Source organism: Babylonia areolata, chromosome 6, assembly GCF_041734735.1.
Source record: "Babylonia areolata isolate BAREFJ2019XMU chromosome 6, ASM4173473v1, whole genome shotgun sequence".
Lineage (NCBI taxonomy): Eukaryota > Metazoa > Mollusca > Gastropoda > Neogastropoda > Buccinidae > Babylonia > Babylonia areolata.
Genome location: NC_134881.1, coordinates 37765590 through 37793415, shown reverse-complemented (window position 1 = coordinate 37793415; position 27826 = coordinate 37765590). Strand labels below are relative to the sequence as shown.

At 49.7% G+C, this 27826-nt stretch overlaps 2 protein-coding genes across 4 annotated transcripts in view; one reads left to right on the top strand and one right to left on the bottom strand.

Annotated features, from left to right (window-relative positions):
- LOC143282987 (activating signal cointegrator 1 complex subunit 3-like) overlaps positions 1–27826 on the bottom strand; it is a 259018-nt gene that overhangs the window by 122159 nt on the left and 109033 nt on the right. The window lies entirely within an intron of this gene.
- LOC143282989 (uncharacterized) lies at positions 10165–25981 on the top strand. Its single transcript, XM_076588949.1, has 7 exons — positions 10165–10546; positions 14338–14520; positions 15024–15308; positions 21445–21789; positions 23029–23268; positions 24609–24684; positions 25292–25981. Exons 2-7 carry the CDS (start codon positions 14430–14432, stop codon positions 25401–25403), a joined length of 1149 nt encoding a protein of 382 aa, XP_076445064.1. The 5' UTR covers positions 10165–10546; positions 14338–14429; the 3' UTR covers positions 25404–25981.

The window sequence follows — 27826 nt, the reverse complement described above, 5'->3', positions numbered from 1 at the left end:
TGTGTGTGTCTCACTTTGGGTGTGTGCTTTCCCTGTGTGTGTCTCATTTTGGGTGGGTGCTTTCTCTGTGTGTGTCTCACTTTGGGTGGGTGCGTTCTCTGTGTGTGTGTCTCACTTTGGGTGGGTGCTTTCTCTGTGTGTGTGTCTCACTTTGGGTGGGTGCTTTCTGTGTGTGTGTCTCACTTTGGGTGGGTGCTTTCTCTGTGTGTGTGTCTCACTTTGGGTGGGTGCTTTCTCTGTGTGTGTCTCACTTTGGGTGGGTGCTTTCTCTGTGTGTGTGTCTCACTTTGGGTGGGTGCTTTCTCTGTGTGTGTCTCATTTTGGGTGGGTGCTTTCTCTGTGTGTGTCTCACTTTGGGTGGGTGCTTTCTCTGTGTGTGTCTCACTTTGGGTGGGTGCTTTCTCTGTGTGTGTCTCACTTTGGGTGGGTGCTTTCACTCTCTCTGTCTCAGTCTGAGTGCGTGCTTTGTCTGCGTCTGCCTGTTGTCCCCTCTATCTCAACGTTTATTAGTTTTTGTTGTTGTTGTTTTGTTGTTGTTTAGTGTGTGTGTTTTTTCTGCACTAGTAAAAAAAAAACTCTATATACTAGTAATCACTCCACGGAAATGATATCGATATCAACAGTGATGCTAAACAGTGAACTCCAATAACATATCAACACGTTATCATCATTATCATTAACAGGAGTAGTAGAAGGAACAGCAGCAGAAGTGGTGATGGTGGTGGTGGTAGAAGAAGTAGCTGCAGCAGCAGGAGAAGTATAAGAAGTAGTAGTAGTAGCAATAGTAGTACCATTATTATTTTTGTTATTACTGCCATTGTATTCCAAACCCTTTCAGAAAAGGTTATGCCCTAAAACTGATTAGATCTCTCTGTGATCTCTTGACCTGTGACCCCAGTGGGCGTGACCCCTAAGGGGGCGGACCCACGTTCCGGCGCCACAATGGGGCACGTGCCCAGCGCTGTGTGTCCCGCACAAAGCCTTTTGTTTGGGTTTTTTTTCTCTGACAACAGCCCAACACCTCCCACTGTGAGCCCCCCCCCCCCCCCACCACACCTCCCTCCCAACCACCCCCCCCCCCCCCCCGCTATCACCACCACCCTCTCCTCACCACCCCCTTCATTGTCCAGAGGGGAGGTGGTATCTGTGGCTGGCCAGGTGTTGACGCTACCAGGTCAGGGCCATCCAGACCTCGGTCGAAAATAGCCACCACCCTCCTCTCTACTTCCGACAGTTTAAACTGCATGGTGCGGTGCGGATGAGCTTGAATGGTTCGATTCCCAGCCACGGAAAACACACACACACTGTGTGTGTGTGTGTGTAAGTATTTTCAAACCACTGATATTCTTGTTAACTACCATTTTCTGTTGGTATGTCTGTATATGGTCCTGTGTATGATCACTGTTTTGAAGATATTGGCCGTATCACCTGAGATGGGTGTTGACGTTAACCCCGAATGTAACACACAGAGAGAGAGAGAGAGAGAGAGAGAGAGCATACGCGCGCAAATGCATGCATGCTTGCCAAACTGCCAGTTGAGGTTTTCGTTTTCGTTTTTGTGTAATGTTCCTGTCTTAACCCCACCCCCCCTTCCCAACCCAGCACCACCACAGCCACAACCAGAAGCACTGACTGAACGAAGACACGTGTGGTGTGTTTGTCAGCACGTCCTTCCTCGGACCCCTTCGCCCTTAAGGACAGTCTGGGCACGTACCCCTAGTCCTTGTCTGCACGTGCTGCTAAGAGAGAGGAGGGTGGAGGTTTGTGGCTTGTGGGGTACGGCGCTGACTGACTGATCGACTTTGATCACTGCCCGACTCTTGAAGCATCGAGTGTGAACTGGATTGAACAGCTCTTCGTGTCACTGGCGTTCCTCATCTCGCTCTCTCTGTCTCTCTCTTTCCGACTCTTTCTCTGAATATGTGTGTGTGTGTGTGTGTGTGTGTGTGTGTGTGCCGTCTCACTCCCAAGCAGTAGGGGCAGACCGACCGACAGACAGACCGACAGACGGGAGACAGTGCAGCATGGAAGGGGTGGAGAGGGAGCGCACTTGGGCCAAGGGAGGCAATCAACACCCAGCTCTTCACACCTTTCATGTGGTCACGTGGCTCCCTGCACTGGGCTAAAGATTCTATTTTTAGATTAGTGGGGCTCCCTCAACACCTGTTTCTCACAGCCAGAAAAGTAACCAACACCACACCCCAGTCTCTTCACCCTCTACTTGGGGGATGGCGCGCACTGCCCCCCGCCCCCTCCCCCCCCCCCCCCCCCCCCACACACACATACCACACACACAGACACACACTCGCGAACACACACACACAGCATTACCATTATACCCTAAGCAAGTCTTTGAGAGTTTTACAAGTGGAGAGAGAGAGGCGGGGGGCGGGGGGGGGGGAGAGAACTGGGGGTAGGAGTCCAAGTGAGGCTTAACGACTTAAACCAAATGATCACATCGCTACATGAAAGCACGTATCTCCCCACTCACTTCAAAGCGAGAGAGAGAGAGAGGGGGGGGGGGGGGAAGGAAGAGACAGAGGGGAGGGGTGAGGCAGTGGTGATGGTAGAGTGGCTGGGGAGTCAAGAGGAAGTCGATCATCACCCACACCCTGACCACAGCGCCTTTCCTTCCTTGGTCTGTCAACAGGGACGGCGGATACTTTCAACACGGTCAGTCACTGCACCCGCTTTGAAAACAGACTGAATTAAAGACCACTTCGAAGTCATGTACAGACTTTTGAATGTGCGCACGGTTCATGCACTCTCAATCATGTATCTGCTTAAAGACTGCTGACAGCGGACTGAAGTAAGATGCGAGCTCTTTCGTGTCTCAAAGGGTGTTACGAACGCACGCACGAACATGCGAAATGGGTTTCTGCTTTTATAATCCCAACAGCATCCTTCACAAACAGCTTTGTCATAAGGGCACCCCCACGCCCTTCCCTACCCTCGCTACCCACCCCCTTCACCTTACTCCCTCAGTCTTTCCACAGCTTTGGCACACACACGGTGTCAAAACGCCAAACTGAAAACGCTGAACAAGTGTGATAACACTGGTCCAGTAAAAGATGGCAACAACACTCACTACCCAAGCATGGTCGGTTTGGATTCAGCCACCCCCTTAATCCCCCCCCCATCCCACCCCTCCCCAACAGAAGGCAGCAGCAACAGCAGCGAGATCCGGAGGAAGACCAGGACTCAGCCCTCGTTTCAAAAAAATAAATACACACCAGCCAATCAGACCGCAGCGATCTATCTCGCGCGTGCGCAAAACTGCCTGGCTGACCTCCTTCCGGAGGACGTCGGGCGCCACATATGTCCAAACACTGAGCCCCGGATTATCCGGCACCACAGATAGAGCCAGCACTCTTGGAGGCCAGAGCTGATCCCTGACAGAAGCTGGGCAGCTGGAGACTGCTGCTCCAACGTCCGTGTTTTACATCCCACTGTGGTGCAAACAAGCATGGAAGACGTGGCCCCAGTCACATCAACAAACTGATCACTGCCCGAGACGGGGGCAGACAAGTCCTATCCAGCCGGTACAGGCAGGCAGATAAAAACAGGACAAAAACACACTGCGTTAACAACTGTCCACTTCTTGAAAACTCCTTTCTCTGCTGACTTCCGTTTTTTTTGTTTTTCATACTTGGTGTAAAACGTTAAAAGGCTTCAGTGTTTTTGTCCCGTGATTTGACGTAACTCAAACTTACACAAGGCCTGCAGTTAAAAACTTACTTTCTTCAAAACGATTTACTGTGTGTGTGTGTGTGTGTGTGTGTGTGTGTGTGTGTGTACCGCTGGATAAGTGAGGGGAAAGAGGTCGGGGAAGAGGGACGAGGGGCTGCGGGGGACCGGAGGGGGTGGGGGGCGATGTATTACTCAATTCAATCAGGGCAGAACCTGTGCGGATGAAAGGGAAGATTCCCCGATCTGCCGAGTAAACATATGGTGCAGACTTTTCTCGCCATCTCGATCAGTGCCTCAATCCCTCCACGTGTGTATGCGTTGCAGAAAATCAAAATATGTTTTTTGATAAACATTTGGTGATACAGTCAGTCATTACCCCGCTAACATACGGAAACGGGGAAAATCTTCACCATTCCTCACCTGAAAAAACACGGCGTCGTAAAATGTTGAGAGTGAGAAAGAGGGGTAGCGATGATGGGTTGAATACGGACTAAAGGGCAGAGTGAAAACAAAACAAAGAATCCTCTCGATAAAAGCACGCACTGGTTCAATACAACTGCTACGGAGAGTACCAAAGTACATATAAAGATTGTTATTCCAGTTATCAAAAAAAACACTCATCATGACAATTTCAAAACGTCCACGTGACGGCTAAGACATTCTGCAAGCTCTCTGAAGCAACACACAGAAAGCAGTTTTCATCAATTAAAATATCATTACCGGACCCCGAACTGTTCACATGCACGGCTCTCACTCTAATCACATGCACACACACGTACGCAAGCACACATACACGTAATGCAAACTGAGTCGTGAACAGCCCAGGTGTATGTAATTAAATCAGCCCCATCTGTTGTCATAGCTCAGCTTGGTGTCGAACTTTGAGTCATTATTACTGCCATGCATACGCAATACTTCATGTATAAAAAAAAAAAAAATGTGATGTGGAGCACATCACATAATACATAAACCGATGGCCCGTGTACGCGTGTACGCAAAACAACCCACAGCAGCAAAAAGGTTGTCCATGGTAACAGTCTGCAGAATAATCCTCTCTGATGATAATTATAATAATAATTAAAAAAAATTGATTTAAAATTAAAAAAAGAAAAAAAAAGGTACACTTGCAGACAGTAAAAAATATTAAAATAAAATGGAGGGGGATGAGAGAGAGAGAGAGAGAGAGAATGTGTCGCTGCACTGTGGCGACGTGCTTTCCCCGAAGACAGCAGCCCGAATTTCGCACTGAGAAATCTGTTCTCACGAAAAGTAAATCAACACAATACAATACAATACAACACAACACAATACAATACAATAAAGATTTAAAGAGGCAAATCAGAGGGGTAAATCTACCGGGACATGTTAATCCAAGCAATAAAAGCTGCTGAATGAATGCCTCCAATCCTCTACTGGCATGCCAGTTGCTCGTGTTCAAAGGTCGTTGAGTGCACCAGCCATGTAAATCAAATTCAACAGAATACTGTCACAAGCAACGGAAAAGTCAGGCACGTATACATCAAGCATATATCAAATGCAGTTAACTGACATGAGAATTAAATGCAGCCGACGCGGCAAACTCTGACTGATTATTTAACTGCATAGCTGTTCCCTGTCTTTTGGTTGTTGTTCTTAAGCAGATGTGGTGCAGCGAACAGAGATCAGTCCGCATGCACTGACACTCCCCTTGAAACTGAACTTGACTGTAGTACACAAGTGGCATGTCAAAAAGACGCATATTAGCCTGGCCTCGCTGATTCTACAATGACAAAGTCGACCAATCTGTTTCTGAAAAGTGTCAACGCACTGTTGTTAAGAAGCTGTCGTTCCTGGCAGAAAGAAAAGAAACATCTCCAGGTTTCTGTTTCCTGTTGGCTGTGGAAACAAGAAGCCTTGTCTCGGGAGGCCCGTGAGGTTTCCCACAGGTGTGTGAAAGACGTCATGGTACAGGTGAACAGTCGGTACACCCTGCAGGTCGCCGTCCCCTACACGCTGTTCAAACACGTCAGTGTCACCCCCACTGCCTGAAACCACTCCTTCCAGTCCTCATTAACTATCAATTTCAATCTATCAACTGCCCAATCTGTGTGTGTGTGTGTGTGTGTGTGTGTGTGTGTGTGTGTGCGTGCGTGCGTGCGTGCGTGTGTGTGTGTGTGTGTGTGGTCGATCGGGCGTGCGTGCGTGCGCTTGTGTGTGTATTCACAAATTTACTTGGGCGTCAGAGACAGGCACACAGATACAAGTCTGCGCGCGTCCACACACACACACACACACACACACACACGAACCCCCATGGCCCCTCCCTCACACTGCCACCTCCCCACCACACACACACACACTCAACACAACCCTATACACACATCGACACACACCATCCGCAGCAGCAGCAGCAAAGGAGAAACAGCCAATCACGTTCCCTTCAATCACACAGCCCCCACCCCCACCCCTCCCCAGGCAGGGACCCGACCAGCCCCACATTACCAAAGACAACAGGCCCCAGCCACACACACCCCCAGGGCCAATCAATACAGATCGGACACACGTCTGTCCGGACACAAACAAACGTGGGACAAGCGGCAAATGAAACATCCATAAGCCCCGGGCTCCGTGGACTTGTTGGCCAGAAGAGGGCGCGGAGGGGAACACAATGAACAGTTGTGGCCTGCCGTTAATTCCCTTTACAAAAGCCCTGGACATAGGCCCCCAACAACGTGCAGTTATGTCATTTTCTACTTCCGGCATCCATTCCCGTTGGCGTAACCACCGCGCGCGCACGCTCGCACACACACACACACACACGTATGCACGCATGCATCCATGCATGTACACACGCTGACTCACTCTCTCACTCTCTCTCTCTCACACACACACACGCACACACACACACACGAACACACACATACATACGCGCGCGCATATTCTTATGCATGCGAGCAATACTCTCTCTACTCATAGTCACAAGGAAGGTGACAGATTACTCCCCACCCGCACCCCCTTGACCATCCCACCCCCTAAAACATGAATCTTCAGTTGAAAATCTAAAATCGTACTGAAAGGTTGTACCACGTCTCATCACCACCTGCCAACACCTGCCCCATCAACCGTCACCCCCCCACCCCCCTCCACAACCCCCCTCCCCCCTGCACTAATAACCTGTCCCCATCCAACAAACCAACACAACGGAAGGACACTGGAAACCTCCACCACCCTCCCCTAAGACTCCGCCGCATCTGCCAGAGCGCGCGACCCCGCACGTGCCAAACCAACCAATGGCGGGCGCCGCACGTGCCCAGCCGACCAATCAGAGGCCAGGCGTGCGCCGAAACGGTGTCGCCAGTTTTGGGAGTGAGTGGAGTGCAAAAGCTGGGTGCCCTGTAACTGTGTAAACTGTCACCTGTTCCGTCCTCAGCTCTTGCTTTATTGCCCCTACAATAAACCCTCGCTGCTTTCTTTTCTTCGGGCGACGCGGGGGAACTGAGATAGTAGAAGGGGGAACTTCACCTGTTGAAGGTTGAGGCGTACACACAAAGAGTTCCCAACGGAAAGTGCTTTGTCAACTTCTGGCTTCACCAAATTTCGATACATAACTTTCAGATCATACAGTGTGCGACAGTGTTTGCGACAGTGTGTGTGTGTGAGAGAGAGAGAGAGAGAGAGAGAGAGAGAGAGAGAGCAAGTGTGAGAGAGAGAGAGAGAGCAAGTGTGTGTGTGTGAGAGAGAGAGAGAGAGAGAGAGAGTGTGTGTGTGTGTGTGACTCAGAGAGAGAGAGAAAGAAACTGCATGTGTGTGCGTGTGTGTGTGTGTGTGTATGCGTGTGTGTGAGCAAGTGTGAGTGTGTTTGAGTGCAAGTGTGTGTGTGTGTTTTGTCTGGAAAAAAAACTGTTCAAAATCAATATTATTATTATCAAAAAGTGTTCTTGTACGTTTTTCTTTTCTTTTTCTTTTTTTCTTCCTTTTTTTTTCCCCTTATATCTATCTAAAATTCAGAAGTATAGTTGGTCCAGGGAGCAGTGGAGAAAATCCCCACGAAGAACGACTGCTGCTGCTCTGCTACACCCCTGCTTGGCACACAGGGCAAATAAAAGGGGGAGAAGAAAAGGAGGGGGTGAGAGGGGACGGAAGAGGAGGGGGTGGGGGGCAGCTTGAAGTGCAGCAGTGCGCGCGATATTCGAGCTGCCGGAACGAGCAGGGAGGGTGGACGACGGGGGGGTGGGGGTGAGGGGGGAAGAGGAAGAGGAGGAAGACGAGGAGAAGAGGCCAACTGTGAGGGAAGGAGAGGGGGGGGGGGGTGAAGGGTGGAGAGACATGAAGTGGAGGACCAGGAGCAGGTGGCGTTTGGCGCGTGCCGGAGGATCAAAGGATTACCCACCGCCACGCGCCGACACTGGACAGCGGGAGGTGGAGTGTGATGGGGGGCGGGGAGGGGGGAAGGGAGGGGTGGCTTAACGTCACCTGTTGATCATGAGTTGAAACGCCTGAAAAAAACAAAAACAACCCCACACGTCCACAGAAAGATGTGAAGCAGGAGAAAGAAAGAAGTTTGTGTATTGCTTGTTACACATGAACGAGCATGATATAAGCTCAGGCTTGTTGTTGCTCAAGTTTTCATAATTGAACGCTGTATTTCACCTTGTTTCTTGATATTAAAATTATTTAAACCAAAGAAAGAAGAAGCCGATAACAATGATATCGGTTATATATATATAAGTGCATGTGCCTGATTGAGTGCTGCCCTTTCATTTGCCAGCTCATGATATGAATACATGATGGCGTGCTTGCCTGCTTTTTTTTTTCTGCGGGACGGTTGGCCTTCGCCGCTTTGTTTGTCGGTCAAGTTAAGTCTTCCTGTGCTTGTGCCCCAGCGTTGATACTTCTCGTCCTCTCTCTCTATTGACTTCTTCCTCCACCACACGTTTATTATTCATTTTCTTCACTTTATTTACATCTCAGCTTAGTTTTCTTCAAAACTCATGTATGTCCACGTCTTAACTTCTAGTTATGATGACATCCGTCACATATTCAGTATATATACATGTACCAGGACAGGACTTTATATAAGATTTTCTTGTTGTCCTGTCCTTGATATCTGTGTTGTATTGTGACATGGTCCGGATAAAATACTGTTTAAACCAATGATATCGGTTCACCATGAAGAAAACAAAGAAGAGAAAGAAAAGGCAAAGACCACCGGTGACGGGTCCACTCCGTGCTATTCACTTCATTCAGGACAACTCAAGCGACACCTGGTAAGGACACACTAACAAAAACACAGGACAACTTGAGGCCACACTTTCACCCACACGGATACAGAGACGAATTATCTACAGAGCGTTGAGTTTTTTAGTTCTATACATCTGAAGCAGTCACACTCTTAAAATTGTGTTCTCAGACTTGAAGTCTGAGACAAGCACGGTATAGAAGACTAGTAACATCTGGGGATGAGAATGAATCGACCACGATAGCGGCATTGTCATGACGTGGTACTACCAAATGATGTTCCCTGGCTTTCCCTGGCAGTATCTTCAGTGACGTCCCCCTAACTCTGCAGTTATGATATTCCACTGACGTCCCCTGATTCAGTCTCACTCACATCATTCAAAGTCCAAAAATGCTGCACAATCGAAAACAATCATATCACTGGCAACACTATACCAGATGGCTACTAGTAACCAAAGGAGCAGATGCAAACTGAGCCCCCCTTTTCGTCAGATGCTGACGTTTCCAACACAAGGATCACCACGGTCTCAAACATAAATTATAACCAATGAGAGAATTTCAAAAATATCAAGCAGTGGCAACTTTCGAACTGTGACCACGAAATTTTGGTGGCCAGAATTACCTTGAACTTTTCTGCTAGACAAACACATCCGGACCCCCCCCCCCCCCCCCCCCCCCCCACCCCCACCCCCCACCCCCGGCCCCTCTCTGTCTCTGTGCCGCTCCACTTCTTTCATCTCACCCCCCACCATCACACACCCCTTTATCCCTACAACAAAAGCACAGCGGAAAGCCCAGCTGTCCAGGTCAGGCGCACTTTCAACAATAAAAAAAAAGGGGGGGGGGGGGGGAGATACCCCCCCGAAAAAAAAGAAAAAAGAAAAAGGGGGGATGGAGGGAGGCGATATCAACATCAGAGACTCAAACCCATACCTTCCCCCCCCCCTACCACCCTCTGACCCTACTATACCTTCCCAAACTCACCACCAGTACCACTATCCCTCCTCCTACCCCCTCCACCTCGTCCTCCCACCACTCCAGCAGCGGCGGGCCCACACAGCAGCCAGCTGAAGTGAAGCTAATCATACGGCAATCGCCACACGGGAGAGAGAGAGAGAGAGAGAACGGGGCACGCGAGCGAGGTTATAAAAAGGCCAGGCAACCACACCGCCCCGCATTTCCCTGAGAGAGAGAGAGAAACAGAGAAGTCGACGTACGCTGCTTTACACACCTGAGAGAGGACGGTGAACTACATCTGCAGGTCCGCTCCACGCACGACCAAAACAGTAGTAGTTGTAGTTACACGCAAACAGCAGCCACGGTAGCGCATGCACACACGCACGCACACCTACACACACACACAAGCGCGCGTGCGTGTACAATTATCGGTGTGCGGCAGTTGGTTTTGTTGTGCTGGCATTCTGTCAGGGCCCGGTGCCAGAGCAGCCTGAGATAGACGGATGGTAAAGAGAGGAGGAAGACACACATCCACACACTCACACACGTAGTAGTGGTGTTTTGTAGTGTCCCAGAGACTGAGTGGACTGATCAAGGCAACTTTGTGGACTTTCTGTCGTCACAACGGTGAAATTATGGTGCTGTGCGCACTTCCTCGCTACTGTTGGAATCGGCAGTTTGGGTGAGTTGTCTGAAGTGGTGGGGATGGTTGTAGTGGTGGTTGTTTTCATTCTCTCTCTCTCTCTCTCTCTCTCTCTCTCTCTCTCTCTCTCTCTCTCTCACACACACACACACACACACACATTTAATCTAAATCTAACGATCTCAGAAGTACAATCTGTACTGTCTTGAGCGTAAAAATTAAATAGTTCGCGTCATTTCGACAGTGGTGTAAATATCAATAAATAACAATTAGATCTCTCTCTCTCTCTCTCTCTGAGTCAGTCGATGTAAGCGACGTTTCACCAACGTTGATTTAATTAAAACAGTACATTTATTCCCAAGATGTTTAAGTGCATCGCCGACATCTGTACAGGATCCAAGGACAAATGAATCTTACATTAACTCTTGTTCTGTGTACGTCTTGAACTTGTGACGGATCTTTCACAACGATGTTGGGGAGAGGGGCGGGGGGGTTGTGTCCGAATGCTTAACTAACGTAACATAATGGTGACGACCGCTATTAATTCAACATCTTATTTCATGTGTATGTGTGTGCCTTGTGTCTTACCAACCTTTAAGTCTTTATGACAATATTCTATTCACGCGCGCGCTCGCACACACACACACACACACACACACACACACACACACATCATGCTCTCCTCTATCAATCCTGTTCAGTCTCTTTGTAACAGATTTAAATGCGTGCCAGTCTCTTACTTTTGTCCATATAATATCTATAAATATCCTATAATATGTATATCAAACCCCAACGAATGCTACAAAGCTGGCGGAACGCTGACAAGTAACCAAAGCAATACTCCAGTTTCTGCCGAGAATCTTTCAATACTTTATTGATATGACTTTCATAAGTTCAGTAACAAGAAACAAACTTGGTTCATTTCTAGTTTGTATCATGAACGACCGGCGCTCCAGACCAAAGACAGATCGAAGCAGAGGAGGAACGGAAGGGGGGGGGAGGAGTGGTGAAGGAGAGAAAGGAGAAGATGGAGATGAGGGAAGGGGGAGGGGGGGGGGGTGAACGATGCAGCCGTCAAACGCTGCACAGCCTCAACACGCACGCACACACATGCGCGCACACACTGGTGCAGAAGAGGACAGAGGACAACACACACAACTCACCACCACCACCTCCACCACCACCACAGCCGCCTCATTCATTGCGAGTTCTCTGATCAATACACCCACCACGTTCACACACACACACACACACACACACACACACACACACACACACACACACACACAGACCGGTCACCACTTTTTTCTGTCTTCGGGAGGGGAAGGGGTGGTTGCAGGAAGGAGGAAGGGGCAGACAAGGCAGGGGACAGTTGGAGGCAGAAAGGAGGGGGGGGGTTCTTGTTGCTAGCCAGAGTTGTATTTCTTTTTTCCCTGTGACTGGAACTTTGAACAGAAGCAGTCAGAGAGAGAGAGAGAGAGATGGGGGTGCACTGGCGTGGCGTGAGTTAGCTGCCAGCAACTTCAGGCAAAGAGCAGAAGCACGTAAAGATGTTCGTTTGACAGACTACATGCTACAAACCCACGGGTGGAAAAGAGATGGAAAGATGTTGGAAAGAAGGACGAAGAGAGGAGGAGAGAGAGGCTGCTCACAACTACACTGGTATCTGCCGACATTGGCCTCTCGTTCCACTAACAACCAGCCTGTTGTTTTGAAGTAGATTTAAACCCACATTTCGCCACCACTCTTGCCTCTCACTCTGAGCTACACCAGAGGAAGGAAAAAGGGAGAGGGGTGGGGGTGGGGGAAGAATTTTTGTTGGGTGGGGGGGGGACTCTGAAAGCACTGGCATTCCTGTTGTTACGGGTGCTACCTTTCCTTCTTCAAAGTCTATCAAAGGAGGATGAAAAAAAGCCGTGAGACAGTTATCTTATCTTTCTCGTCTGCCTTTTCACTGCTGTCGCTCTGTGGGCTCAGGAGAAGCAGCAGCAGCAGAGTTAGACAGCCGGGATGTGTCGGCACAACAGCAATCGTATTGTCTTAAGTATAGTGTATTGTATTGTGTTGAACTGGATTACCTCTGTCGCAAGAGATTTCTCCGAGTGAAATTCGGTCTGTTCTTCTTGGGGAAAACGCGTCGACACCCCACCCCACCCCCAACTCCCATCCTCTACCACCCCCCTAAATCCCTGCCCCTAACAAAGAAAAATAACCTTCTCTGTTAAAAAAAACAACAACAACAAAAAAACACGATCGAGTGTGCTCTCTCTCTCAACCCTCCCATTCTCATCGCCCTCTTTCTACCCCATACCCCCCACTCTCTCCCCCCTCCCATTCTCATCCCCCTCTTTCTACGCCATACCCCCCCCCCCCCCCCTACTCTCTGCCCCCCCCCCCCCTCCCATTCTCATCCCCCTCTTTTAATCCACCTACTCTCTCTCACCCCTCACTCACGGACAAAGGACTAGTAACTAGTCCATCCAGCCAGACCTGAAAGACAGGACAGGACAGGACAGGTTAGGACAGGACCAGTCTCACTGACAGTTTGTTTCGCTCTCCTCCTTGGCCTATAAAACCGGACGGTGTAGGCGAGCGATTGTGCAAACTTTCTTTTCTCTTTGTTCTGTGGGACTCTGATGGTGTGTGCGTGTGTGTAAGAGAGAGAGAGAGAGTGTGTGTGCGTGTGTGCGTGTGCGCGTGTGGCACAGAGTATGGGTCATCTGGAGGACATATTGCAACACGATAAAGACAGGGGGTGGATGGTGTGAAGTCAGTGATAATGCAACTCAAGGTAAGGATTGAGAGCGCTGTCGCCGTTGTCCAGCGCCACATTTCTCCCTTTCCGCCTCGGTGCAGTTTGTTTACATGTCAACGTGACCGTTTCTACGGACAATAATTGCCGTAGGATCATTAACACGTACAAACAGCATGCTGTATGGGACTTGCAGTCGACTGCTTCCTTCAAACAGACCCGCAGAGACCACCGCTCCGGGCGTGGCGAGAGAGGAAATAAGGCGGGCGGGCGGGCGGTTTGAGGCGGGAATGGTGAGGTGGTGGGGGTCAGCAAAAGCTGTTTCTCCCCAGATCCGAACCCCAGAACTTAAGCTCCTTCAGTAGATGTTTGATCAATCCTCCAAACCACTTCTCAGACGGTGGGTGCAAACATGTTTGTTTTGTTGTTTTTTTAATCACGAAAAATCAATATGCTGGGGAGGGGGAGGAGGGGGGGGGGGAGGAGACACCAACAACAACACACAGGATCCCAAAATAGATTGTATGTTAGCAAAGCTGCACTCAGACATGAGAGTGTGTGTCTGTGTGTGTGTGTGTGAGTGTGATGTGTGTGTATGCTTGTGTGTTACGCCATCTGTTCTTTTGTCACACCTCCAGCTAGCCCCCTACCCCCAACCTCATCAGACACCACCACCACCACCACCACCATTACTCGCTGTGCAACATATGTGTGTCGTCTTTAATCCGAAGAACGCACTGTGATCACACACACACACACACACACACACACACACACACACACACACAGAGGCATTGTTCACCACGCGCACAGAGAGATGTAAGGCAGGGCAGAGCTATCACAACGATATTTTCAGCGCAATGCGTGCAAACACAACGGCCCTGTTAGGACTGTGTTTGACGGGGTGAGAGATCAAATGAACCTGCAAACAAAACCTCCTCTCTTTCACCCAGAGGCTTTCGCATTCAAGTGATTCTCTCTCTCTCTCTCTCTCTCTTCTTCTTCTTCTTCTTCTTCTTCCATTCTTTGAGAACCAATCTAAAACGGGAAAGTTGTGCCTTGTTTTCCTTCTCTCCAGACAAGAAGAGTGAAGGCGAGAGAGGAGGCGAACGCAGATTACCTAAACCCCAGCAGGAGACACTTCGCTCCGTACAGTACCGCTGCGCCACCATGAACCCAGTGTCCCCACTTCACCGCACCCCTTCTTCCCTCCCCCTCCTCGTCGCTTCTGTCCTCGCTGTGCTCATCACCAATGTCGCAGGTAAGAACGGTAATCCGACTCCTCTCTCCCCCCCCCCTCACCCATACCCCCCCCCTCCCCCCGAATCTATCAGTACTCAAAAGTTTGCATGTTCAAAATGTAACAAAGAAGTGAGAGAAAAAATGGCTTTCAACCATGGTACTGAAAATCGTGTACATGTCAGTTCGTGTGATGTCATTCAATTTGTGTAATGTCAGTTTGTGATGTTCACCACAAGGCAAACGTCCAAGGGAAACCGAACCTGGTTAATTTTCTGTGATGAAAAAGAAAGCTATTACAAGAGTTTGTTGTTGTTGTTGTTTTTTGTAGCTGCGTGTACGTGCGCACGCGCGTGTATGTGTGTGTGTGTGTGTGAAAGAGAGAGTCTTACGATCATGTTCGAACATTCCATAAAATAAATGAACCTAGGCCTGATGCGTCAAAACACGTGAACTTTGCAAACCATAAACACCTTTTCTTCCACACTGTTCAACTAACACACACCTCTCACCCCCCAACCCCAGGTGACGTGCTGACGGCTTGCTACGACGGCAGCAACAAGACCATCGACATCCATTGCGGCCGCGGGTCGCTGGTTCGGATCCTGAAGACGTTCTACGGGTACAGCCGGCACGGGGACTGCAGCTACCGGCCCGAGGACTGCACGCGCCAGGAGCAGGAGGGTGTGGACTGCGTGGGCCGCTCGTGGTGCAGCCTGCCCCTCCGCTGGGTGGAGGAGGGCGGCGTCATGCTGCCCCAGTGCCAGAAGCGATCCAACTACTTCCAAGTGGAGTACGAGTGTGTGCCCAGTGAGTAGCAGCAGCTGTTGTTGTTGTTGTTGTTGTTTCGTTTGTGAGTGGCTGGGGTGGGGTGCGAGGCTAGTAGGTTGCAGGATGGGAGTGTGGAGGTGGGTGTAGATGTTTGTGCTTCTGTTTGCATGGGGGGTGGGGGGTAGTAGTCGCCAATTTAGCGTCTTTCTACTTTTAGTGATATTAGATAAGTGTGTGTGTGTGTGCCATATGTTGGCACCGGGTACACCATGACATCACAATTCTAGCCACAGCAATCAGTGCACGGTGTGGACACAGAAAAATGGGGGGCGGGGGTTCCTGTGAAGGACTGAACAAACTATGCCATCCGCTTCATTGCATTTCCGCTCTTTACCCCCACGACGATTCCAATCCCCACGCGCTTAGCGGCAATTGCGAAAGTAATTCCATCACCTCCCCGGCCCGCCCCGTCTTGCCGACCAGTCACTAAGCACATCACAGTAACTACAGGCACAGACTGATCCACACACCGCACCATTCTGTTTGTCACCAGCAGCACGCTGTATTAATCGTGAAGTGATTTGTCGTGAAACTGAGTGAGTAACTGGAGTTGAAAAAAACAACAACAAAAAACACAAAAAACACACACAAAAAAACATCAAACCAACTACTTCTTTCTGGTACATCTAAATAAGTTGATTACTCAAACACAAACCACTTTTTTTTTCCAGTACAAACCTGAAAATTTGCCTCTTTCGAAACGAAAAAAAAAAAAGGCCCCCCCTTTGCCCCCCCAAAACCCCAAAAAAACCCAGACCATGGGTACAGTGGTCAAGTCGTTCCCAGCCCAGTGAACTAACTGACCAGTGTCCGTCCGCCTGTTGACACAGCTGATGTCCAATCTGCAGCGCGCTCTGACCTCAGGCCACAGGGGGAAGCCCTGACCACTGCCAAGGCTTGGGGGCCACCCCCTGTCTAACCCCCCACCCCCCCTCCCAACACGTAACAACACTCCTCGAGCGTTAAGATCATTACCAATAGACCTGTGTTTTCTCCTTTCAACTTGTAACAATGGCTCCCTCCCCACCTCCTTTAAGCTTAATGTCTTTCCACACTGAAGTGTTTTGACACACACAGGGGGGCTCTAGAGACTTGAGGTAAAGACCAACCAAAACCTACACACCTAAGTGGCATACAGTCATCAGTGCTAAGGACTTTTCAAGAGCCCTGTTCTGCACAGCGAAAGGGAAATACAAGTGGCATGAAGCCACATCAATGTTCTTCAGACAATGTTTTCACACAAGACGTGAATGGGGTGGAGGGAGGAGGGGGCATTTGCTGGTGGCAGTTCAGTTCTTCAGGGATCTGACAGCGTGAGAGAATGAAAGAGAGGCTGGATGGAGAGAGAGAGACAGAAAGGGAGGGAGGGAGGAATATAAAGTATTAAAGGAGTGACAGACAAAAAAAGAGAACGGACAACACAACTACTTGCGACGTTGCTTTCTATTCTTCTTTACTGCCCAGCCCCCTAGCCGTTTCCCACGCCAGTCAGCAGTGAACACTGGCTGCCTTGTCTCTCTCCCCTGTAAATATTTCAGTGTTTCACGGGGAGAGGGGAACACAATAGCAGGAACTGTCTTTCGCTCCGCACATCACTTCTTCTTTGCCATGACTGCGGACCCACAACGGGCACGGTTGGGAAAACACACACGTATGCACGCACACACATATACGTACGCACGCGCGCACACACATACACAAACGCGCGCGCGCACACACAAATACGCACTCATGGACGATGTTATTAAATACTTTTCATTCATCATGATTTTGGGAGGTCGGTGCCAGCAAGATAGCATAATCTGATCCTTCATCAATCCTTAAAATAAAAATCAAAAAGAGAGAAGAAAAAATCACTACTCTCATTTTGGCAACACTGCAGCAGCACCTGCACGGCTGTACACGTTACTATGGCGTCCTTGTTGCTTCAAAAGGACGCATTTCTGACGTTGGCTGGTTGACATTTGGTGAACAGAAAGGTTTTGTTTTTGTGACGGCCAGTCAGGACGACCAGAGAATGAAGTGAGCGGAAGTACACATAGCTGTATAGTGAAGACAGAACAGGATACTCCCAACCCTTCTATCACCAAGGCGCAATAGACAACTTCTCGCTCTAAATCTGACAACAGTTGTTTCGTGCTAATGAAAACTTATCAACCGTAACATCAGCCCTCCACCGGATTAAAAAAAAAAAAAAAAAAAGACAATTTCCATGGACTTGATTTAAACAAAATTTTATTCAGTAAATATGTCACACATGTACAGATAGACAGCGGAGCAACAACAAGCTAATAGCTTATATCGTGCTCAGGAATGTGATTAAATACATTTGTTTCGTTTGACGGCTGGTGGACGCTACACAATTGCAATTATGTTAAAATACACATTTTCCAACTGCATATAAGCGACAGTCATTGCAGACATACGTTGTTTCCCCCTTTTTTCCCTACTCTTTTTCCCTCTCTTTTTCCTTGAGCCATGGACTTCACGGCATTTGTTTCTTTATGACGCCACACGCGGACCATACCCAGGCCTCACCACCCACACACCCTTGGTGGTTGACCTGTCTGGCAAGTCGCCCAGTTCCATTGTTTGCAAACACCAGCCACGGCAAGGCACGGCACGGCACGGCACGGCAGCAGCAGCAACAACAACAGAAAGGGTTAGGGGTGTTGGTTGGTGGGCCGGGGGGGGGATAGGGCCAGCAGAATCTTGACGCTGTTGTAGTGAGTAGACCCCAAAGCGCAGGCGCACGTGCGCTGCGTCGCCCTCTGCCCCCCCCACAGCGCTGTTCCCCATGTCACGGTGCACGGGCCTCACGTGCTGTGCTGCTCAGTGCCAAGTCACGTCACTGTCAGCTGGGTGTGCCAGCAGTGTGGGGTCAGGGCACGGGGTGGCTGGTGGGTTGGGAACTGGTACCACGCAGAGTGGTTCATGGTGCATCGTCATTATCGTCACCTGGTTCGCCAAGTGGCTTTCATCCCCCTTTAGTCATGCTTCGCTGAGCTCCAGTGGTGTCTGCCTGAACGTAATTACTGCTTCGTGTGGATCATCAGCATCGTCATCGTCATCATCATCTGCGACCTCCGTCGTTGTGTGTTACCGTGACTGCGTAATATGTAAAAAGAGCATGCCTTGGTCCATTTGTGTGTGTGCGTGTGGGGGGTGGGTTGATCCCACTTGCACCATTTCCCCCCCGCGATATTTAGGTTACCGTTATGCACATAAAATTGAAACACTGCTGCTTTTACAAGAACTCAGACTGTATCCTCTCTCTCTCTCTCTCTCTCTCTCTCTCTCTCTCCAAGCCCACTTTTTTTTTCTCTCTCCGCACATTCAACTCACCCCCCACTCCCACCCATACACACACATGCACACACCCAGACCCACCTAAACCTCAACCCTTCCCCCCCCCTCCCCACACACACACACAATCCCCCGTCCACTCCCAACACACACATCCACCCGCTCCCTCCCCACCCCCACACCCCGACACCTGGCAATGACGGCAGGTGGGGCACTGGCACACTTGGCTCCAGCACCTCCACCCCCTCCCTCACACCCCACATCTTCCACCATGGCCACTGGGGGAATCTGCCTTCACTGCCACCACTGTCACACACACCCCCAGCTCTACCCCTCTCCTGTCTGGTTTCTGGTTGCGTGCATATGTGTGTGTTGGGGGGGGTGGGGTGGGGGTTACTTGGGAAGTACGTCCCTCCCCCCCTCTCTCTCTCTATCTCCCTCCCTCCCTCCTCTCTCTTTCCCTCTCACCTCTCACTCTTTCCCCACACCCCTCTCTCTCTCTCTCCCCCCCCCGCCCCCCCTGTCTGTGTGTGAAGAGAAGTACCCCACCCTTCAGGTGTTGTCGAAGGTGTGATATGAGAAAGAGAGAGAGAGAGAGAGAGAGAGAGAAGGAAGGAAACAAACGGAAAGAGAGAGGGAGAGGGGATGAAAGACTTGACAGCCAGCCACAGGGAGGGGTCAGTTCAGGTCACCCACACACCACGGCATTTCGCTCTCTGGGCCCGAGGGAGGGATGGGGTAGGGGGTAGTAGGCAAGACAGAGGATAGGTAGTCTGGAACTACTGGCTGGTAACTGTAGTAACAACAGCACTTTCGGCAGCAGTAGAGATTTCAACGGATTGTACCTGAAAGATCGAGTGCGCAGAAATTAGAGGAAGGCGGTCGGGAAAGGAGAGAGAGACGGGGGGGGGGGGGGGGGGGAGGGAGAGAGAGAGACAGAGAGAGACGAGAAGGGAGAGAGAGACGGAGAGATACAGAGAATAACTTTCAACGCAAGACATGAACAGAAGAAAGAATGCTTTAACATACCGACAGAGACACTGAGATGGAGGAAGGAATAACCACCGAAAGAAATGCCTTCACAAATACCAGAGCCTCATGGAGAGCAAAGCTTTGGACAAGGGAAAAAAAAAGTATTTACACAACAAGAACAGCCACGTAAACTACAAAATCAGTTAACCCTTCCCTCACACACACACACACACACACACACAGAGGCATCACGCAAGTGTTTACGTCACTCCCGTAGCGAGAGAGAAAAAAAACACACACACACACACCACCTTTTGACGTCACTGAACAACAGGCCGATAAAATTTGGCAAGCAAGATGGGTGTTTTCGAAAAAGCAAAAATAAATTTGAGCGCTTCAAGTAAACACATAAGAAAGTAAACGAACAAGAAAATAAGTCAATACATACATAAATGAATTAATGGAGGTAGACAGTGTACAAATACATAAACGAGCTGATGTGTGAAGTTACATGTATCGATAAAACGAAGGCAACGGTGGCAATCTTGCCGGGACAGAAAGTAAGAGAGAAAAGACAAGAGAAGGCAGTCAAGGTTTGAAGTGTACCAGTACCTGAACAGTCACTAACTTGTTGATCGGCACCGTACTGTGCTTTTCAACTTGACAAACCGCGATTTCCACCTCTCCGTGTGTTTTGGGGGGTTTGTTTACAAGTTGTTGATCTGGGATCCAAAGTGCGCGCTACATGAAAGAACACACGCACGCACGCGCGCACACACACACACACACACACACACACACACACACGCGCAATTTCCTCTCCGCCCATCATGTAACTGCCAAGTTGTTCAGACCTCCCTCCCCCTCTCTCTCTTTAAAGTACGTCGTCTTATTTTCACACACACACACACACACACACACACACACACACTCTGACATATCCACGGATAAACAAAGAAAGAAAGCTATCAATTTCGAGAATTCATACGTGTAACGTGTACACCTCTTCAGTGACACTGACAGCTGAATAAAACCCCCACTCCCACCCACACAACAAATGGGGTCAACCGATGTTGAGCAGCCTCCAACAGGGACTGATATCGAGTCTCACGTGCCGCTACCCACTTCACACACACACACACACACACACACACACACACACACACCAACGCATGCGCACGCGCACACACACACACACACACACACACACACACACTCGAACACATTCACCTCGCCAAAAAACAACAACACCCACATGCATCAAATCTCATGATGCTGTACGTTGCCAGAGCAAGGGTGGAGGTGGTGAGGGAAGAGAAAAGGTGGGTGGTGGGAGGGAATAGTGCACGATCCTACCCCCCACCCCCTCCTCCATCCCTCCTCCCTGAGGAGGCACGAGAGGTGGAGGGGGGGTGGGGAGGGGGCAGAGTGACCTGGCAAGGGTCGTCATGTGACCTGCTTTCTGTCTGGTCGTCCGCCAGCTCTCACAGCCACCGTCACGATGTGCAGCACGCACTTCCGCTGTCTCTCTGACTGACACACATTTCTCCAACACCCCCACACCCCCCGGGGATATGTGTGTGTGTGTGTGTGTGTGTGTGTTGAAGAGAGAGAGAGAGAGAGATGGACGAGTGATGTCACGATGTCTGTTTACATTGTGTCATTTATCTTATTATTTCCTCACTTGCAGTCAACGAGTCTTTGTACAATTGAAGCGCATTGAGCTCTAGTGGGTCAGTGAGGGGGGAAAAAAAACACACACAAAAACACGCGTTTATTAGCACAAATGCTCATCACACACACACGTGTCTGTGCCCCCCCCCCCTCCCCCAAACAGAGACGGAGCTTCAGGACATCTGCAGCAGCAGCCAGCTGAAGGCCCAGCGAGGCCACATCGTCACCCCCAGCTACCCGCTGCCCTTCTCGCGCCGCCTGGCCTGCAGCCTGACCATCGTGGTGGCGCCCAGCCAGAAGCTCCGCCTCAACATCATCAGCATGGAGCTGCGGGCCCAGGGCAAGACAGACTGCGCCGACTGGCTCTACTTCAACGACAAGTTCCACAGCCTGACGCTGTGCGGGCGCCGCTCCAACATCTGGTACGACATGCACTCCAACTTCCTGCACATCGAGCTGCAGTCCGCCAACCACTCCACCAGCCAGGGCTTCTGGCTCTACTATGAGGGTCAGTGGTGTTTGTTTTTTGTTTTGTTTTTCTGAAGTTGTTCTCTTGCCTTTCTTCTTTTTCTCCTTTCCTCCTCCTCCTTTCCTCCTCCTTCTTCTCCTCCTCTTCCTCCCCTTCTCCCCCTCCTCTTCCTCCTCTTCTCCTCCTCATCTTCTTCTCCTCCTCCTCATCCTTTCCTCCTTCTTCTTCTCCTCCTCCTCCCCTTCTTCTCCTCCTCCTCCCCTTCTTCTCCTCCTCCTCCCCTTCTTCTCCTCCTCCTTCTCATCCTTTCCTCCTCCTTCTTCTTCTCCTCCTCCCCTTCTTCTCCTCCTCCTCCCCTTCTTCTCCTCCTCCTTCTCATCCTTTCCTCCTCCTTCTTCTTCTCCTCCTCCTCCTCCACATTCTCCTCCTCCTCCTCCCCTTCTTCTCCTCCTCCTTCTCATCCTTTCCTCCTCCTTCTTCTTCTCCTCCTCCTCCACATTCTTCTCCTCCTCCTCCCCTTCTTCTCCTCCTCCTTCTCATCCTTTCCTCCTTCTTCTTCTCCTCCTCCTCCACATTCTTCTCCTCCTCCTCATTCTCTTCAGACAATTTATGATGGAAGTTAGTCTGTGGATATTCTGTTTCTGTTACTTGCTTTTTGTTTTGTTTAGTTCTAGTCAGTATGTAATGAATTATTCTGTTGACATTCCCAGTGGTGGTGGAGACGGTGTATTGTTTTGGTTCAGTGTAAGGTGTGTAAACTTATCACAGGAAATGAACATAAATTTATCGAGTAGCTGCCCATGAAGTCAACAGCTGTGAGCATAGCTCGTGCACGTGCATACATGTGTGTCTATACACAAGAAAAATACGTGTTCATTTCGTCGTCGTCATCGTCGTAATCTCAATCCATTCAGCTTGGAGTTGCTTGGAAATATTCTGTTAAAATAGTTAATATTCAGCTGACCATAAGCAACACCAAACACCTTAATTCACTGATGCTGATGACCATTCTTGTCGGAATAATGAATATTCAACTGACCATAAGCAACACCAAAACACCTTAATTCACTGATGCTGATGACCATTCTTGTTGGAATAATGAATATTCAACTGACCATAAGCAACACCAAAACACCTTAATTCACTGATGCTGATGACCATTCTTGTTGGAATAATGAATATTCAACTGACCATAAGCAACACCAAACACCTTAATTCACTGATGCTGATGACCAAGTGTTCTCACCCCACCCTTGCTGGTTTTGGTTTTTTGTACAGCGGACCCCCTCCTGCCCACCACTCCCCCCACCCCCCCGCTGCTGGAGGAGACCACGGTGAGGGAGGAGGACAGGAAGGATGAGGGAGGGGGCGGGGGAGGGGGCGGGGGCTCCATTCTCCTCACCACCCTCCTCCCCAAGCAGCCCCCGCCACAGGCCCCCCGCCACACCACCCCCATCCCGGTCTACCGCGACAAACACAACAGCAGCAAGCCCCGCGGGGCCAAGTCCCTCCCCTTCGGTGAGTTGGGCCTGCATCGTTCATGAAAAGTAGAAGACGACGAAGAAGGAGAACAACAATAACAACAAATAATAATATTTTAAGAACAACTAGTAGAAGTAGTAGTAGTAGTAATACTATTATAATCATTATTACACAGTACTCGTTTGGTGCTATTTCCCCATGCATTCCGCTCCATACGCCAATACAATAATACCGACAGCAACTATGAACCATCACACCCAAAAAGCGCAGTATATGCCTCTCTCTCTCTCTCTCTCTCTCTCTATCGCTCTCTCTACACACACACACACACACACACACACACACACACCAGAGTCTGACGCTCACAACAACCTGCCCAAAGTTACGATCAAACACTCACAGAGTCCTTTTAGAACTGAAAACGTCAGCAAGCTCAAAAATCACTCAAGCCTGAAAAAAACGACCCCCCCCCCCCTCCCTTCCTCTTCAAACGACTCAAAAACAAACCTACCATTCAGCACACAAACTATGGCTCACATGACCCAAAGACCTTCAGATGTCCTCAAAACCATTAGCTACTCTTCATCCTGATAAACGGGGGTTCCCGGGGGCACCTGCAGCCAGGTAGCTCTCAGGTCTGGCACCGCCATCAGAGAGCAAAGGAAACGAACGCATCTCCCCCTCAGCTTACTTCACAGAACTGAACAGACCGCAACAGCCTTGTCTCAGTCCCCATCTCTGGCTCACGGCCAGGCCAGACGTAACCATGCCACTACAACAGCAGCACCAGGCTCCGCCTGCATCGCTAGTGCACGAGCACGTGCGCGAACACACACACACACACACACATTCACATACACACACATTATATATCTATGAAAAAAAAAAAAATATATATATATATATATATATTCACACAAACAACGTCTAAACTCTTTACTCAACAGAGAAAGTGCACTGGACAGAAAATCACTTATTCATGCACACACAAGGGCGCGCGCGCGTGCGCTCCGAGTCGTGTCTTTCCACAAGAAAGGAGATCGCCCAGAGAAAACCCCATCAATTATCCATGCCCACAGCAGTGTTGTTCAGCCACTCCTGTACTGTCCATGGAGATCTATCTGTAACCACCCCTCGTTCACTGAATGACCCCCTTTGTGTCTTCTGTATGTGTGGCTGGCTTTTCTTTTAATCTAAGGATTAAGTGTGTGCACAACTGCATACACATCATTCTTCTTGATTACATGATGTGCGTCAGTGTGTGTGTGTGTGTGTGTGTGTGTGTGTGTGCGCGTGCGTGCGCATGCCCATACTTAACACAATGAACTCCAAGCCAAGCCCAATGCTGACGGTGTGTGCGTGACTGGGTGTTTCAGCGGCCATAGCGGGGGGCGTGATTGGAACTCTCTCTCTCGTGCTCATCGTGCTGCTCATGCTGCTGCTCATCAAGTGGTAAGTACCCCTCCCTCCCCCCGTCTCTCTCTCTCTCTCTCTCTCTCTCTCTCTCAGAATCTTCTCACACATCTTTTCACTTATCCAAGACTTCGTGGACTGCAATTCTACAGTTCACCTGTTCCTACCAGAGAACGTTTATGTGTGGGACATTATTATTTTTTGAGCACATCATTCACACACATCATCTTATCAATAGTTACATCAGGCACTGTCTTTGATGCTGCTGTCCGTCTAAAGAACCGGAAATAAATGCGAAACCTGTGAACCATACACAAACACCTAAACAAAAGAACAGGTATTGGAAAGCAAGCAACAAAACAGGATGACAAGGAGGAATTTGGTTTAATGTCCCGTCACACATATCGGTGATTGATGAACAGGAAGACAACGTCTACACATGAACATCGAAAATAGCATGTTCCAATCGAACAAATCAATCCAATACGAACAATTCATAACGATGACAAACTCTGCCCCACCCCCTCCTACACATACACATGCACACACACTCACTTTCTCTCTCTCACTCCCTCGTATACACACACACACACACACACACACACACACACACACACACACTACACGCCTGTCGCTGTGGTTGCAGGCTGAAAGAGCGACAGTACTTCAAGGACGAGAAGTTCCTGGAGATCCGGAATCCCGCCTTCCGCAGCAGCGGGGACTTCCACGACGCCAACACCGCCACCTACAACTACTGAACCCAGCCCTCAGGCCAACACAGCCACCTACAACTACTGAACCCAGCCCTCAGGCCAACACAGCCACCTACAACTACTGAACCCAGCCCTCAGACCAACACCGCCACCTACAACTACTGAACCCAGCCCTCAGACCAACACAGCCACCTACTACCAACACAGCCACCTACAACTATTGAACCCAGCCCTCAGACCAACACAACCACCTACAACTACTGAACCCAGACCTCAGGCCACCGCTAGCTGACACCCACCCCCACCACCCCCACACACACACCTCCCCCATGCCCTCCCTCCCTCCTACCCCTCTTCAACACTGTCCTCCATCAACTGCTGAGGATGATTTACAATACGACATACAAGTGACGTGCTTGCTTCTCTAAAACGGTTGTGTTCTCTCAAAATGGTTGTGTTTACCACTGGGCAAAAACAAAAAAAAAAACAGAAGACAAAAGATGTACATATCCATGTGATGTGAAACTATTACTAAGCATTGTAATTGGCTGGGCAACAGTGCAAGTTAGGTGGCGATGTGCATTTGTGGGGTGATTTTTTTTTTTTTTTTTTTTTTTTTTTTTTTTTTTTTTTTTAATAAACAGCAACAACTACCAGAGTGCTGGACACCATGGACTGGAGAAACACTTTGCCTCGCGGTGTGTGTGTGTGTGTGTGTGTGTGTGATGTACACACCTCGGACACTGGGACACGTGGCGTCCGTTTTGTTGGCCACTGCCTCCTGAACTGACTGATTCAGATACGGAAGCCACACACACACACACACACACACACACACACACACACACACGCACACACACACACACACACAAACGATGGTAAGAGAAACCGAGTAGCAAGGTGATCCTGTTTAGTGCCGACCGTCCACAAAAAACTCACCTCTGAAGGTGCTCCTCGAACACAGCACAGAGAAATCCGCCCCCACCCCCCACCCCCAACCCGCCCTCCTCGCCTTCCCTCCACAAACACAGCCAGTGTCTTCAACCCTCACCACTTCCCGTCCTCATCAGCACTGACCAGCAGGGAACCGTGACGATGGCTGTGGATCAGCCCTGTGCTGACTTTCCTTCCTCACACACCTCACTCCAACTTGGAGCAGTGCATGTTCTAGAACTTCACTGTCTGCGATCAGGATGGGTACATCGTCCACAGATTACTTTGGTGGAGGGCTTCGCACACACCTCACCTCCACTTGGAGCAGTGCAGGTTCTGCTTCACTGCGATACATTGTCTATTGGTTACTTCCGTGAAGGGCTTCTCCTCTCCACATCGTACTCTTCATCCTGGAAGTGCTGAAAGGGAACGTGTGGCGAAAGACGGAAGCTGAAGGGACAAGAGGGCGGCGACAGAGGGCCTGGGTTCGTGTCTCGGTGCAGTGACATGAACCGTGGGAGTGAAGGGCACATACATATCACAGAACACAGACGGCAGGCAGTGTGTGGACACTGCTGGTACCGTGTAAACTGACGGACTAACCTCTCGACACCTTGTGGTCTTCTTCACTGACACTGCTGAGCTCATCATCATCCTCATCGTCTTCTTCCACCAAACACTAACAGCAACATTCGTCCGTTACTAACTGAAGTAAGAGAAAAAAAAATCACATAAACATCACACCGCTTCTGTTTAATGTCATGATGTTACCATGTAGTTGGACCATGTATTACCAAGTGTATCACTGAAATGCAATGTTCTCATCACGGTGTTATTGATGTTGTGGTGTGTGACACGCAGACACCCCATGACAGGTATCAAACAAACGATAGGGCCTGACGGACATTCAGGTGTGGTGACCTATTCCAGGAAGCTGCCTTCACCAACTTGTACATCAGGGAAAACCTCTTTTCAACTGCACCACTCAGACTCCACACAACTGCTGCCAGAAGGGCAGGGGTTTTTTCACGTATCAATATTATTATTGTTACTATTACGTTATATATATATTGTATTTATTCATATTTAATGTAGTGGTCAGATAATGAGGAGGGGGAGACCGATTCAGATCAACTCATGCCATAGCCTCTGTGTGTGTGTGTGTGTGTGTGTGTGTGTGTGAGACTGGTGCAAACTGTGAGAGACAAGGCTAAAGAAGGCAGTATCAAGAGCACACCACTCAGAGCTCTCGTGGCCCGCTGTGGGTTGACAGCCAGTCAGTGTCGGACAGTGTGCGCTGTAACAGGGATCAGCGTCGTTTCAATGTCACGGCAGGTGCAAACCACCAGCTTAGTTTTGTAGGGAGCGCACTGAGTTAAAGTGCCGCCAAGCTGTGTCCAGCACTGGTCATACATGTACATAGACAAGGCGTGGTGTGTCTGCTCACACAAGGGAGACTAGCTGCCCCCGTGGGGAGGAGGGGAGGGGGGGGGGGGCAGGGGCTTTATGACGTGCAATGTGGTGTGTACAGAGGG

What these genes read in the sequence shown, in the direction of transcription:
- LOC143282989 (XM_076588949.1), top strand. Translation starts at nt 14,430, where the DNA reads ATGAACCCAGTGTCCCCACTTCACCGCACCCCTTCTTCCCTCCCCCTC. An exon ending in GCTCATCACCAATGTCGCAG is followed by an intron (nt 14,521 to 15,023) that starts GTAAGAACGGTA and finishes CCCCAACCCCAG; the next exon opens with GTGACGTGCTGACGGCTTGC. An exon ending in ATGCTGCTGCTCATCAAGTG is followed by an intron (nt 24,685 to 25,291) that starts GTAAGTACCCCT and finishes CTGTGGTTGCAG; the next exon opens with GCTGAAAGAGCGACAGTACT.